We start from the raw sequence: 13,431 nt of genomic DNA, 5'->3' as shown, positions 1-13,431 counted from the left end.
AGATAATTTTTTTTGTATTTTTAGTAGAGATGGGGTTTCACCATGTTGGTCAGGCTGGTCTCGAACTCCTGACCTCAGGTGATCTGCCTGCCTTGGCCTCCCAAAGTACTGGGATTACAGGCGCCAGCCACTACACCTGGCCTCTTTTCTTTTCTTTTCTTTTTTTTCTGAGACGAAGTCTCGCTCTGTCGCCCAGGCTGGAGTGTAGTGGCAAGATCTCGGCTCACCACAACCTCTGGCTCCCAGATTAAAGCGATTTTCCTGCCTCAGCCTCCCGAGCAGCTGGGATTACAGGCACGGGCCACCACACCCGGCTAATTGTTGTATTTTTAGTAGAGACAGGGTTTCACCATGTTGCCCAAGCTGGTCTTGAACTCCTGACTTTGTGATCCACTTGCCTGGCCTCCCAAAGTGCTGGGATTACAGGCATGAGCCACCACGCCTGGCCCTCCTGACATTTTTAAAGAAAGGAAAGGGAGGCAGCTCGGGCTGGGATGGCGTGAGTGGCACAGACTGGTGACTCTCTTCTCTCACACACCTTCTTTGATTTCCTCCTGACGGCACCTCCGAGACCCAGGCACTATCACCCTCACTTCACCTGGGAGCAAGCTGAGGCCCAAGGACCTTCAGCAACTGCCCAGGTCGTTCTGTCACCTGACAAGGAGCTAGGATAAGAGTCTGGGTCTGCCTGACACTGCGGGGGACGACCTGACCCCCAGACACATGGTCTCTTTGGGATTTGTTTATTTGTTTTTGCTGTTTTTGAGACAGGGTCTCACTGTTGCCCAGGCTGGAGTGCAATGGCACTGTCATAGCTCACTGTAGCCTTTAACTCCTGGCTTTAAATGATCCGCCCACCTCGGCCTCCTGAGTAGCTGGGACCACAGGCATGCACCACCATGCCTGGCTAATTTTTGTATTTTTTTTTTTTTAAGATGAGGTCTCACTATGTTGCCCAGGCTCATCTTGAATTCCTAGCCTCAAGTGATCCTCCCTCCTTGGTCTCCCAAAGTGCTGGGATTACAGGTGTGAGTCACCACATTTGGCTGCCTCTTTGGGGTTAATAAAGGATCTCCTCTTCCCTTTCTTCTGTCTTCCTCATTTGCCATCCACCTCTCTCTCACACACACACACACACACACACACACACGCACACACGTACACATATGCAAACACATGCACACACATGTATGCACACATACACACAGGGAGACATACACATGTGCATATACATGCTCACACGCACACACACACATGTTCACATACCCCATAGTTCCTACCTCAATATTCCATGTGCAGTCAATGTTGGGTGGGTAGTGGCCCGGGTAGTAGGGGCTGTTGAATGTCCCCTGGGCTTTACGTAAGTGGCCTCCACACCCTGAGAGGAAAGGTGGGAGAAAGCAAGAGGGTCAGGAACCTGCCCAGCCAAGCAGGCAGGCGAGGACTCTGCAGCCTGAGGCCTGGAGCTGCCTCCTGGACGCCTGGATGCTGCACAGCAAGTGCGCAGCCAGGAAGGCCGGGTGTCGGCTGCTGAAGCTTCAGGAGGGCTCCTGACCCAGGCGGTCAGCCAGATGCCTTTGGCTCAAGTTTCAGCCTCTGCTGCTGACCTAGGCCAGCTCCCCAGCCACAGGGTCCAGCCTGTGGCCTCCTAAGCTCAGTCACCCCCACTAAGGCCTTCCCCTTGTCCGCGGCCCACGGGCAGTTCTGCCCTGCCCTGCCCTTCCTTACTGCTCCTCTTAGGCAGCTGGAAGAAGGTGGCCTCAAAGCCGGGATGCCGCCGCTCGGTGTTGGTTATCAGCGTGATGAGCAGGACGTTCTGGGAGGAGAGGAAGGTCAGGTTGTAGGAGGGAGGGTAGGTGCCACACAACCTGTCGGGGCAGAGGGTGGGCATTAGGAAGAGCCGACAGAACCCAAGCTTCTCACACGCCCAAACCAGGCTCCCAGGCAGAGGTGCCCAAGGACCCCATCCCTAACTCTGGCCCCATCCACAGAGGGCTAAGAATGGAGTCACAGAGACCTTCATTCAGGTAAGTCCCTCCCCCACACAATCACTGACGGAAGGAGTTACTGATAAACGGTTCACCTTTGTTTAAAAGAGCAACACCCAGCCAGGTGCAGTGGCTCACGCCTGGAGGCCAAGGTGGGTGGATCACCTGGGGTCAGGAGATCAAGACCAGCCTGGCCAACACGGTGAAACCCCATCTCTACTAAAAATACAAAAATTAGCCAGGTGTCGTGGCGCATGCCTGTAATCCCAGCTCCTCGGGAGACTGAGGCAGAAGAATCGCCGGAACCCAGGAGGCGGAGGCTGCAATGAGCCAAGACAGCGCCACTGCACTCCAGCCTGGGTGACAGAGCGAGACTCCATCTTGAAAAAAAAAAAAAAGCAACACCGTAGACATGATACATGCCCACAACAGAGGATTTACTACATAAGCTGTGGGTTCAATCAGAACAATAGCAGTGGTAACAACCAACATTTATCAGGAACATGCCAAGGTCGGGCCTATAATCCCAGAATATTGGGAGGCCGCGAGGCAGGAGAATTCCTTGAGGCCAGGAGTTTCAGACCAGCCTGGGTAACAGAGTGACACCTCATCTCCATAATCAAAAAAACTAGCTGGGCATGGTGGCGCTTGCCTGTAGTCCCAGCTGCTCAGGGGCGAGGCCAGAGCCTCAGGAGCTCAAGGTTGCAGTGAGCTATGATTGTGCCACTGCACTCCAGCCTGGGCAACCAGGACACTCAAAAAAAAAAAAAAAAAGAAAGAAAAAAAAAAGAGGAACATGCCTGGCATGGTTCTCGGTGCTCTTCAATCTATTAACTCACAATCTTCGTAACAGGTCTATGAAGTAGATACTGTTATCCCTGTCTCAGAGGTGAGGAAAGTGAGATGCAGAGATCTTCAGTCACCTGCCCAACATCCCATGGTTAATAAGTGGCAGGCTTAGAATTGAAACTCAGGCATTCAAGCTCCAGAGCCCACACTGCTCACAACCATATCATCCTGATTGTGTCCTCGCCTTCCAAACAATGCAACTTTATAAAAAGCCTGAGAGACAGGGTGACTGATATGGAAAGATCATCATAATATGCTTCATTTGTTAAAGCAGGTAATGAAACTGCATGCATGGGATAATCCTATTTCTTAACACACACACAGCAAAAAAGGCAGGGAGAATAGACATCAAAACTTTGGCCAGGTGCTGTGGCTCATGCCTGTAATCCCAGCACTTTGGGAGGCCAAGGCAGGCGGATCACCTGACGTCAGGGGTTCGAGACCAGCATGGTGAAACCCCATCTCTACTAAAAATACAAAAAAAAAATTAGCTGAGCATGGTGGTGCATGCCTGTAATCCCAGCTACTCGGGAGGATGTGGCAGGAGAATTGCTTGAACCTGGGAGGCGGAGGTTGCGGTGAGCGGAGATCTTGCCACTGCACTCCAGCCTGGGCGACAGAGCGAGACTCTGTCTCAAAGAAAAAGAATTAACAGTGGTTATTTCTAGGCAGTAAGATGACGAATGACTTTAGTCTTCCTTTCGCTTGTCAATTTCTTTTTCCCACTAGGACCATGTACTTCTTTGTTGTACGATTAATAAATTAGAGAGATGGAAAAGAAGTCCTGGTTGCGAAGCTGTGGCAGCAGATGGTTCTAGATTATTCTTGGCCTGAATTTTAGCCCATTATTAATCATTAAACGTCCGCCCAGCTCATTTCCATAGTCAGCCACAGAAGGCTCTGGCCCAGCGAGTGCAGGAGAGGCAGCTCACCCACCACGCACAGCACCTCTATGCAGTACGCTCCACCCTGATGTGGGGTATCCCACAGTTGCATTAACCATGCCTTTCCGTTTTCTGTAATGCGGGTGCTTTGACATCTGGGGCCCTGCTGACTGTGGAGGGCTGGCCAATGCTTAGAGATAGGAAAGGACTCACCTGCAAGCAAACCTTCCCTATACAAACCCACCCATGGAGGGCCCAGCCCCACCTCCTCCAAAAGGATCTCACACTCAGGGCCACTATTCTTTGCCCTAACCACCCCACACCCAAGTATCAGAGAACTAGGAACAGCTCCTATGCCCCAGAGCCTACTGAAATTATTCAAACAAGTCAATTCTAAACCTCTCACCCTGATTTGTCTTGCCTTTTCTGTGTAAACCATATAAAGGCTCTTTTTGTTGTTGTTGTTGTTTTGAGACAGAGTCTTGCTCTGTTGCCCAGGCTGGAGTGTAGTGGTGCGATCTTGGCTTACTGCAACCTCTGCCTCCCAGGTTCAAGTGATTCTCCTGCCTTGGCCTCCCGAGTAGCTGGGATTACAGGTGCCCACCACCACACCCAGCTGATTTTTGTATTTTTAGTAGAGACCACACCCAGCTGATTTTTGTATTTTTAGTAGAGATGGGGTTTCATCAGGTTGGCCAGGATGGTCTCAAACTCCTGACCTCAAGTGATCCAGCCGCCTTGGCCTCCCAAAGTGCTGGGCTTACAGGCATGAGCCACCATGCCCGGTCCATAATAAAGGCTCTTGCTTACATTTTCCCCTCATTTCTGTTACCCCTTGACCAACCTAGTGCTTCCTCATGTAGCCTGAGACAGGGTCTTGCTCTGTTGCTCGGGCTGGAGTGCAGTGGTGCAATCACAGCTCACTGCAGCCTTGACCTCCTGAGTTGGAGATCCTCCTGCATCAGCCTTCTGAGTAGGCATGCACCACCACACCCAGCTAAGCTTTTTATTTTTTATAGAGGCAGAGTCTTGTTGCCCACGCTAGTCTCAAACTCCTGGCCTCAAGAGATCCTCCCACCTCAGCCTCCCAAAGCGCTGAGATTATAGGCATGAGCTACCATGCCCGCCAACAAAATTGTCTTTTCAAGGGCAGTCATCTCCTGATCTGTTGGCCTTCATATAGCTTAATAACAAAGCCTACATTTTACAACTGTGGGCAGAGCCTTCTCTCTGGTAGTTCAGGGGGGCGCACCCTGCACAGGCTGGATTTGGTATCTGGGGACCACAGAGCCTTCCTCTGCCTTGCCAAGGCTGAGAAAAATCACCTCTCAGACTCCACTGGAGCTCCAGCTGAGGATCACACCGCACATGCCCCTTGCTGCCTGGACGTTTGGCAGTGGCCTGTGGCCAAGAGTCGTAAACTGTATCCCAGGCCTGTGCTGCAATCCGTTGAAGAAGCTGGCCCCCATGGGGCAGCTGCCAAGCTCCCACAGCCCCACCCGGCCCCCGGGGTACTCACTGCACCAGGGCGTGGGGCTCCATGGGGCTCAGGGTGTTGTACACCGTCACCAGGTCGCTGCCGCGCTCATCACAGGATGCGAGGTCAAAGCTGCGGAAGGTGAGGCTCAGCACTGAGTCGGCATCCCCCCGCAGGGCCCACTGGCAGCGGGCATGAGCCGGGTAGGGGCTGTCAGGGAATCCGGGCGTGGTGAAGCGCATCACCTCCGCACCGCGGGCGTGCAGGGCAAAGCTGCAGCTGTCTGTGCAGGAGACGAGAAGGGCGTGTGTGGGGGCAGGACTGGGCAGAGCTGGGGGAGGAACCTGAGACCCCGTGGGCCTGGCCCCTTTGAGATGCCCCAGGCTGCCCCAGGCCTCGGGAAATCAGGAAAGGGGCTTCTCAGAAGGGCCTGGAAGAGGAAGGGCCTGGAAAGATCATCATAGTATACTTCATTCACAGGGACATGCACTGGGGACCCCACTGGCTCAAGGGCATCTGGCCACATCCCCCCCCTTCCCCACCCAGAGGAGGAGGTGGGCACGATACTTACTGTCCTGGGTCCTCTGTACAGTTTTGGGGTCAGTGGCTGAAGAATAAGAAGGAGAATAAAGAATTTCCTGATACAATCCATTTCCTTATTCCTGCTTCCTTATTATCTAAAGGGAAGTGCCCGGCCAGCACGTAATCTTCTCTCTGGTGCACTGGGCCCTGGGAGTGCCAGTCCCCTGCAATGGTCCAGGGCCCAGCCCCACTCCTTGGAAGGCTGGCCAGTCCCATGCCCACCCCTGGCCCTCGGACTCACGGAAAGCCACCACTGAGGTGACCACAAAGGACTTCAGGGAGCGCGCCCGCGGGGGCAGCATGACTACGCGTTCCTCGGCCATGACGCGCTCGGCCTCCTCCACCAGGTGCTGCGGGATGCTGAACTCAGACCAGTAGTAGGCGATGACACTGCCCTCGCTGGGGAGAGAGCGGGGGCCTGAGGCGGAGCTCTGGGCCCCATTGCCCCCACGTGCACTTAGAGCGGCTCCAGGGCAACAGCCGCGGGGGCCCACCTGGGCCCTCCATCTGCAGAGGCCCTGCCCCAGCTCCTCTTTCGTGTCACCCATCTTCCCACCCCGAAGCAAGAGGACTTGCCCCTTTGCCCGCTGCGCTCAGTCTCATCCCCAACCAGACCAATTCTGGAGGCCGCCCAGGGGTAGGAATGAGGCGGGGGGAACCCACTGGAATTTGGCCACAAGCAAGGACACCCCAAGTGTCACCTTCCTGAGCCTGTTTTCTGACCTGAGAAAGGAACTGGGAATGCCACCTGCCACTCAGCATTCCCCAGGGTTCAAACGAACTAGCAAAATAAAAAGCAGTTTGAGAATAAAGTCTATTGTTTTACAAAAGTATGCGTGAAAAACTGTACAAGCACAGAAAATACGGGGACTCATTGAAGCCTGCCTCAGCGCCCCAACTCCCCCAAACCCACATTTGGAAAAACAACAAAGAATCACAGCCATTCCTGGCATCATGCCAAGCACTTCACAGGCCTTTGGGCAGTTCATCACAGCAACAGCAGCAGTCACCTTTGCCGTGGGGCAGAAGAGTCAGGCTGCCAAGTAACACACAGGAGGACACGGCGACGACCCTCCTTGGTTCTCCAGGCCAGGACCTCCAGCACCATCTCCTGCTTTCTGCCCCATACACTGCACCCCAATCATACTCCCAGCCAGTCTGGGATGCATCCCAGTGAGCCTTCTCTCTGCACCCACCTGAAGGCTGTCACGGCTGACTCCTTGTGGTAGGGGCCCAGGAACGGGACTCCGCTGTACAGCAGCTTCAGCTGAGGAAGGGCAGAGACTCAAGGCGGGTCCCACACAGCAATGACGCTGCCCTAAGCCCGGGCTGCCCCCTCCCCTCCGGGACCTGGGGCCCCGTCCCAGATCACCCCCATCCCAAGGCCCTGGGAGCACAGGCGAGGTATGTCCCTGCTGCCCAGCAGGTGGGACACCAGGGCACACAGCCAGGTAGGGCTCTGGGCAGGCCGCACTCACCGCGTCCTTCACCTTGCTGGCCAGGCTTACAAACTCAGTGGAGTTGGAGTTCTCGTAGGCATCCACAAAATTCTCATTCGTGATCCTCAGGTAGCCATTGAAGATCTTCTGGACACGCACGTCCCGGTCTGTGTGAGACCAGAAGGCGCTCGGTCAGGGGAGGCGGTACCACCCCCGCCTGTCCCTCGCCATCCACAACGGGGAATGAATGCCGGGAGGGAGCAATGGGCCAGCCCTGACTGCTTCCCATCACTCCCCATCGGGGTTCCAGAGAGGCCAAGAGACCCTCGTGTCCTCAGTAGGCGGCCCTGGGTCTGTCCACTGAGGGAGGAGGGACAGCCACCCCTCTTCGTCCTCCCCGGAGCCAGCCCCCGCTTTACTCACACTGCAAATGCCACACGAGGAAGCCGATCCCCAGCGAGACCAAGAGGAGGCCGATCAGCACGGCGGCCAGCACCACCCAGCGCCCCGGGCCATGCTTCTCCACCTTCTTGACGTTGTTGACCGGCAGGAACTCCACGCCTTCCTCCAAGCCATTCACTTTCTGCCGGGAGAGAGGTGCCACCACTCAGACCCTCTCACCCCTTTCCCCCTGCGCCCCGCTGGGGAAGATGTTCACATTTTGTGAGGTCCCGCTTGGGTGAAAGAAGAAAGCAGGGGCTTGGGTGAGAAGAAGGGGGCTTCCCCCAGAGGCATGGGGACCACTGCCCAGAGCGCAGACTCCGCGACATGAACCCCGAGCATGCTCTGGAGGAACGTGAGGTCGGCCTTCCCGACCACACATCTCAGGGTCTGGACAGCACCAGGCGATCATTGCTTACGAATTGTTCATTTAAATTAAAACGCAGTGAAGGGCTGTGGAAACTCGGTCTTCGAGGTCTTCCCTTCAGTGAATCATCTTTGACATAGGTGGGTGCCCCGGCCCGGAGAGGGGCCCCAGGCCAGGACCATGACTGGCAACTGTGGTGCCCCTGTGCAGACTTCTGCGAGCAGGCCCTGCTCACTCGGACACAGCCCCTACCAGATTCAGTCCCCTATCACCTGGCCCAGGAGCCTGTGGCCAGCACTCAGCTGCACACCCTACCCAGTGGCCTTAACCAGCCAAAAGTAAAAAGGTGGTGCCGTTGTGGAAAAAAACGGCTCTGTGTTTAACCTTGGGAACCCCAGTCCAGGACCGGGAAGCACAGCGAGAGGCCCACTGTGGGAACCCACACCCATGCGCAGCCCCAAGAGAAGGAAAAGCAAACAAACCAAATGCCCAACAAACAGGATGGCGACTTCCCTGGGGTCCTCCCTGCCAAGGGTGTCCATGAGGAGGGGCCAGAATACGGAGGGGAAGGTGGGGTGTCTGCTGCCCACAGCGACGGACTGGCAAAGGTTTCTGCCCACAGCACATGCCATCTACCCACCCTGAATCCTGGGGACGCACCATGGCCTGGCGCTGTGGCACTTTCGGTTTAACTACCTCACACCCCCTCAATACGGCTCACAACAAAAGCAACAGCCCATCCCAAACCCACATGTGTTGGCCCTTTTAACGGTTTCCCGATGTCGTTCTTCTGGTGGTGATCTCATAATTCGACAGTGTAAATTTAAGCTGACATGTCTTAGTTTGTGACATTTACCCACTATCAACTCACTGCATGAAAGAGTCTCCTCACTCCTGCCTTACTGGGATACTTATAACTCCAATTTTGGTTTCCTAATTGGCTATATTTGTGAGTTGATCTAATATCACACACAGAAACACATTCCAGACGGCCACTTAAAATGTGTTCAAGCTGCCATATTATTTAGATTTCTAAACAATATGGCAACACCATAATCTCTTGACTCATCCATCTAGAAATCGGTTGACTTTCTATTATGACAATGTGGATTTTAGTGTCCTTCCGCCCTTTCTCTCCCAATCCTCCCAATAGTTAGAAGCCCAAAGTTGAAAAAAAATCATATCCATACTCTACGTTTTCATTATTAGTCTGTGAAAATATTGTTCACTATTATGCTTCCTTTCTTCGTACAATTTCTTTGTTTTTCCTGCTGTGAATTTTCACTTACTGGGGTTACTTTTTAATTTGTACCCAAATCTTTACATACGGTCTAAGAGCTCTGCAGTACTCTTCTCAATCTTCTACATATAAAATCTGTTGAATAACTTATTTCATCTTCTTCCCGAGGGCCACACTTCGAGAGCCCCCTGTCCTTTCTCATAGCAGTTGTCCAGAACTTCCTTCACCATCACCCTGGGATTTTTCTTAATCTTCTTCTGCATTAAAACTCTTATTTCCTGGATTCCATGTCTTCATCTTTCTTGGGTTACACTTCATTTTGGTGGAACATATACTTTTTTAAAATTTTTTTCTAACTATAAAGACCCAGAAGAGACGAACATTTACTTTCTGAGAAGAATATTTTTTGATACTTTGCATGTTTCTGAAAATACCTTAATTCTACACTCACATTTATGGAAGTTTGGCTGGGTATAGAACTACAGGTTTAAAATAATTTTCACTTAGAATTTTGAGGGCTCAGGCTGGATGCAGTGGCTCACGCCTGTTATCCCAGCACTTTGGGAGGCCAAGGCACGTGGATCATCTGAGGTCAGGAGTTCAAGACCAGCTTGGCCAACGTGGTGAAACCCCGTCTCTGCTAACAATACAAAAATTAGCTGGGTGTGGTGGCACGTGCATGTAATCCCAGCTACTCGGGAGGCTGAGGCAGGAGAATTGCTTGAACCCAGGAGGCAGAGGTTGCAGTGAGCTGAGATTGCACCATTGCACTCCAGCCTGGGTGGCAGACTGAAACTGTCTCAGAAAAAGAAAAGAAAAGAAAAGAATTCTGATGGCTCTATTGTTTTTTAGCTTCTAATTTGCTTTTGAGAAATATGATAATATTATAAACTCATTATCTTTTACTTATGACTTCATTGTCTTTCTTTGAAAGCCTTGAGGATGTGCTTGGAATTGGGTCTTTTTGTTTCCTTGAGACAGGGTCTTGCTGTGTTGCCTAGGCTGGAGTGCAGTGGTCTAATCATAGCTCACTGTAACCTTGAACTCTGGAGCTCAGGCAATCCTCCCACCTCAGCCTCCTGAGTAGGCAGGACTATAGCTGTACACCACCGTGTCCAGTTGATTTTTTAATAATTTTTTGTAGAGGCAAGGTCTTGCTATGTTGCCCAGGCTGGTCTCGAACTCCTGGCCTCAAGCTATCCTTTCATCTCAGCCTCCCAAAGTGATTTTCCTGTCTTATTTTTTAGATTATGTCTCCTTTTCATCTTCCCTGGTCTACCTTTCTTTAATCCTTATTATATTTATCCTCTATTTATCCTTTCTCCATATTATCCATCTCATTATTTTTAACCTTTCAATTGAGTTTTTCATTCTTGGTATCAAAATTTTAATTTCTAAGAGCTTTCTTGTTCTTTGAATTTTCCTCTTTTATGGCATCTTGTATTTGCTTCATGAATGCAAAACATTCTCATCTTTATATTTCCACTGAGTATCTTTTCTCTGTTTTTGACTTTCTCTTCAATGTTGAAGACTTTCCTCAAATGCTGGGGGATCCTGGGTGGTTATTTTTATTTAGAAACAAGCTCCTGAAGGCTGTTTGGAAGCTCTGTGTGCATGCCTTGCCACAACTGGCTTCACTTGCGGGGACACAAGTAAGTGGCGCAACAGATTTTTTTCTGGGCACTCCCAACTGTTAGACTATATACATCTTCCTGTGGATGGTTCCATTGCTCCAGAGAATAATTTTCTAATCTCCTGGCTGGAGTGATTTAAACCCAGCCACTAGCATTCAGGAACATGTAGGCGAAGAGACTCTTTCCCCTTCTTTTCACCTCTCACGACAGCTTTCCTCTGTACCTGGGGTCCTCAAGCCCAGACATTCTTTGATTCGATCTCTCCAGACTACTTTTCCCATCCACTGTGGGAGTCTGTGGGGTCTTTGTCTTTTGGCTTGGGGCCGAGGTGGAGATTTGGGGATTTCCAACAATGTCCTTTCTTGTCTCACCTCTGTCTTCCAGAATACTTGAGCCCAATCTTTTCTGAGCCTGGCAGAGAAGAGACCATTACCAAAGAAATACTGGAAGGATATTTCCAAGAGCTGAAGAGAGTCCTAAACCTTCCAATTCAAAGGGCTCGGTGAATGGTGAGAAAGACAAATGAAGCAGCACATGTAGCCAAACAGACTGTACTGTGGTGACATTTTGGAACATCACAGATAAGAATGGATCCTCTACACCTCCAGCTGTCTTTTCTCTCCCGTATTTTGCGTTTCTTCAGCGTTTGGTTCTATTTTGGGAATTTCTTTGACTTGCTCTTGCAAACCTTCCATTACATTTAAAAAATAGCTTCATTGAGGTATTACTGCATAAAATGAAGTGTAAATATTTAAGTGTACAATTTTGGGCATCCATATGCACCCATGAAACCATCCACAGCTAAGATGATGCCCATGTCCGTGGCCTTCAAAGTCTCCTCCTGGCCCCTCCCACATGTTCCTCCCTGAATCCATTTCCTGTCCCCAAGAAACCACGCATCTGCTTCAGGCTGCTTTTCCCAGAGCTTTATGTAAATAGAATTCTGCAGTATGCACTCTTCCATCTGGCTACTTTCATTCCGCATGATTCCTCTGAGACTCACCCAGGTTCCTGTGTGCACAGCAGTGCATGCCTTTCGGTTGTTGCTGCATTTATCCCATCGTTTGGGTACACAAGCATGTGTTTACCTGTTCACCTATTGATGGACATTTGGGGTGTCTCCAATCTGAGGTCATTACAAATAGAGCTGCCAGAAACACTCCCATAGCTGTCTTTGTACTGGCGTATCAGCAATGAACAACTGGAAACTAAAACTAAAAGACACCATTTACAATAGCTTCAAAAATATGAAATACTTAGAGGTAAATCTGACAGAAAATGCACAAAACCTGTACACTGAAAGATGCAAAATACTGCTGGGAAAAATTCTAAAAGACCTAAATTAGTTAAGCAATATATGCTGTTCATGGATTAGAAGACTCAATATTAAGATGTCTATTCTCAAATTTAGCTATAGATGCAATGCAATCTTTTTTTTTTTTCTTTTTAAGATACAGGGTCTTGCTATGTTGCCCAGGCTAGTCTTGAACTCCTGGCTCAAGCAATCCTCCTGCCTCAGCCTCCTGAGTAGCTGGGACTACAGGGTGCACCACTGCACCCAGTTGCAACTAGATATTTTTATATTATCTTTGGAACTTCCCCTTTGACTTTCTTTCAGGCTAGGTTTTCTTTAGACATCTGGTGGCTTCTGGTAGTCTTATCATACTTAAGAATGATACTTATCATACTGAGTCTTATCATACTTAGTCTTATCATACTTAGTCTTATCATACTTAAGAATGAGAAAACAGAGATTTCGGCTAGACTCTGAACAGACTGTGTATGTGTATATAAGTATAAGAAATGTAGCCGGGAACAGTGGTTCCTGCCTGCAATCCCAGCACTTTGGGAGGCTGAGGCAGGTGGATCATTTGAGGTCAGGAGTTTGAGACCAGCCTGACCAACATGGTAAAACCCCTGTCTCTACTAAAAATACAAAAAAATTAGGCAGGCGTGGTGGCACGCACCTGTAGTCCCAGCCACTCAGCAGGCTGAGGCAGGAGAATGGCTTGAACCTGGGAGGCGGAGGTTGCAGTGAGCTGAGATCCCGCCACTGCCCTACAGCCTGGGCAAGAGAGTGAGACTCTGTCTCGAAAAAAAAAAAAAAAGAAATGTAGGCCGGGCGTGGTGGCTCACACCTCTAATCCCAGCACTTTGGAAGGCCAAGGCAGGCGGATGACCTGAGGTCAGGAGTTTGAGACCAGCCTGGGCAACGTGGTGAAACCCCATCTCTACTAAAAACACAAAAAAATTAGCCAGGCATGGTGGTGGACACCTGTAATCCCAGCTACTCAGGGGGCTGAGGCAGGACAATCACTTGAATCTGGGAGGCTGAGGTTGCAGTGAGCCAAAATCGTGCCATTACACTCCAGCCTGGGCAACAAGAGCGAAACTCCATTTCAAAAAAAAAGTAGCAAAAGTGGCCAGGTGCGGTGGCTCGTGCCTGCAATCCCAGCACTTTTGAAGGCCAAGGCAGGCAGATCACCTGAGGTCAGGAGTTTGAGACCAGCCTGGCCAACATGGGGAAACC

At 50.8% G+C, this 13,431-nt stretch overlaps 1 protein-coding gene across 1 annotated transcript in view; it reads right to left on the bottom strand.

The window, feature by feature from the left end:
- ST14 (suppression of tumorigenicity 14 (colon carcinoma)) overlaps positions 1–13,431 on the bottom strand; it is an 86,075-nt gene that overhangs the window by 15,333 nt on the left and 57,311 nt on the right. Inside the window, exons 2-9 of the mRNA XM_011934733.1 lie at positions 7,643–7,825; positions 7,259–7,386; positions 6,977–7,047; positions 6,022–6,179; positions 5,770–5,805; positions 5,241–5,481; positions 1,729–1,868; positions 1,281–1,378 (exon numbers count right to left, since the gene is read on the bottom strand). Of these exons, the coding sequence (XP_011790123.1) occupies positions 1,281–1,378; positions 1,729–1,868; positions 5,241–5,481; positions 5,770–5,805; positions 6,022–6,179; positions 6,977–7,047; positions 7,259–7,386; positions 7,643–7,825 (1,055 nt within the window). The remainder of the gene's footprint in view (positions 1–1,280; positions 1,379–1,728; positions 1,869–5,240; positions 5,482–5,769; positions 5,806–6,021; positions 6,180–6,976; positions 7,048–7,258; positions 7,387–7,642; positions 7,826–13,431) is intronic.

The sequence above is a fragment of the Colobus angolensis genome, unplaced genomic scaffold, assembly GCF_000951035.1.
Source record: "Colobus angolensis palliatus isolate OR3802 unplaced genomic scaffold, Cang.pa_1.0 Scaffold137, whole genome shotgun sequence".
Lineage (NCBI taxonomy): Eukaryota > Metazoa > Chordata > Mammalia > Primates > Cercopithecidae > Colobus > Colobus angolensis.
Note: the sequence above shows the minus strand (reverse complement) of the source record. Positions and strands in the feature narration are given on the sequence as shown.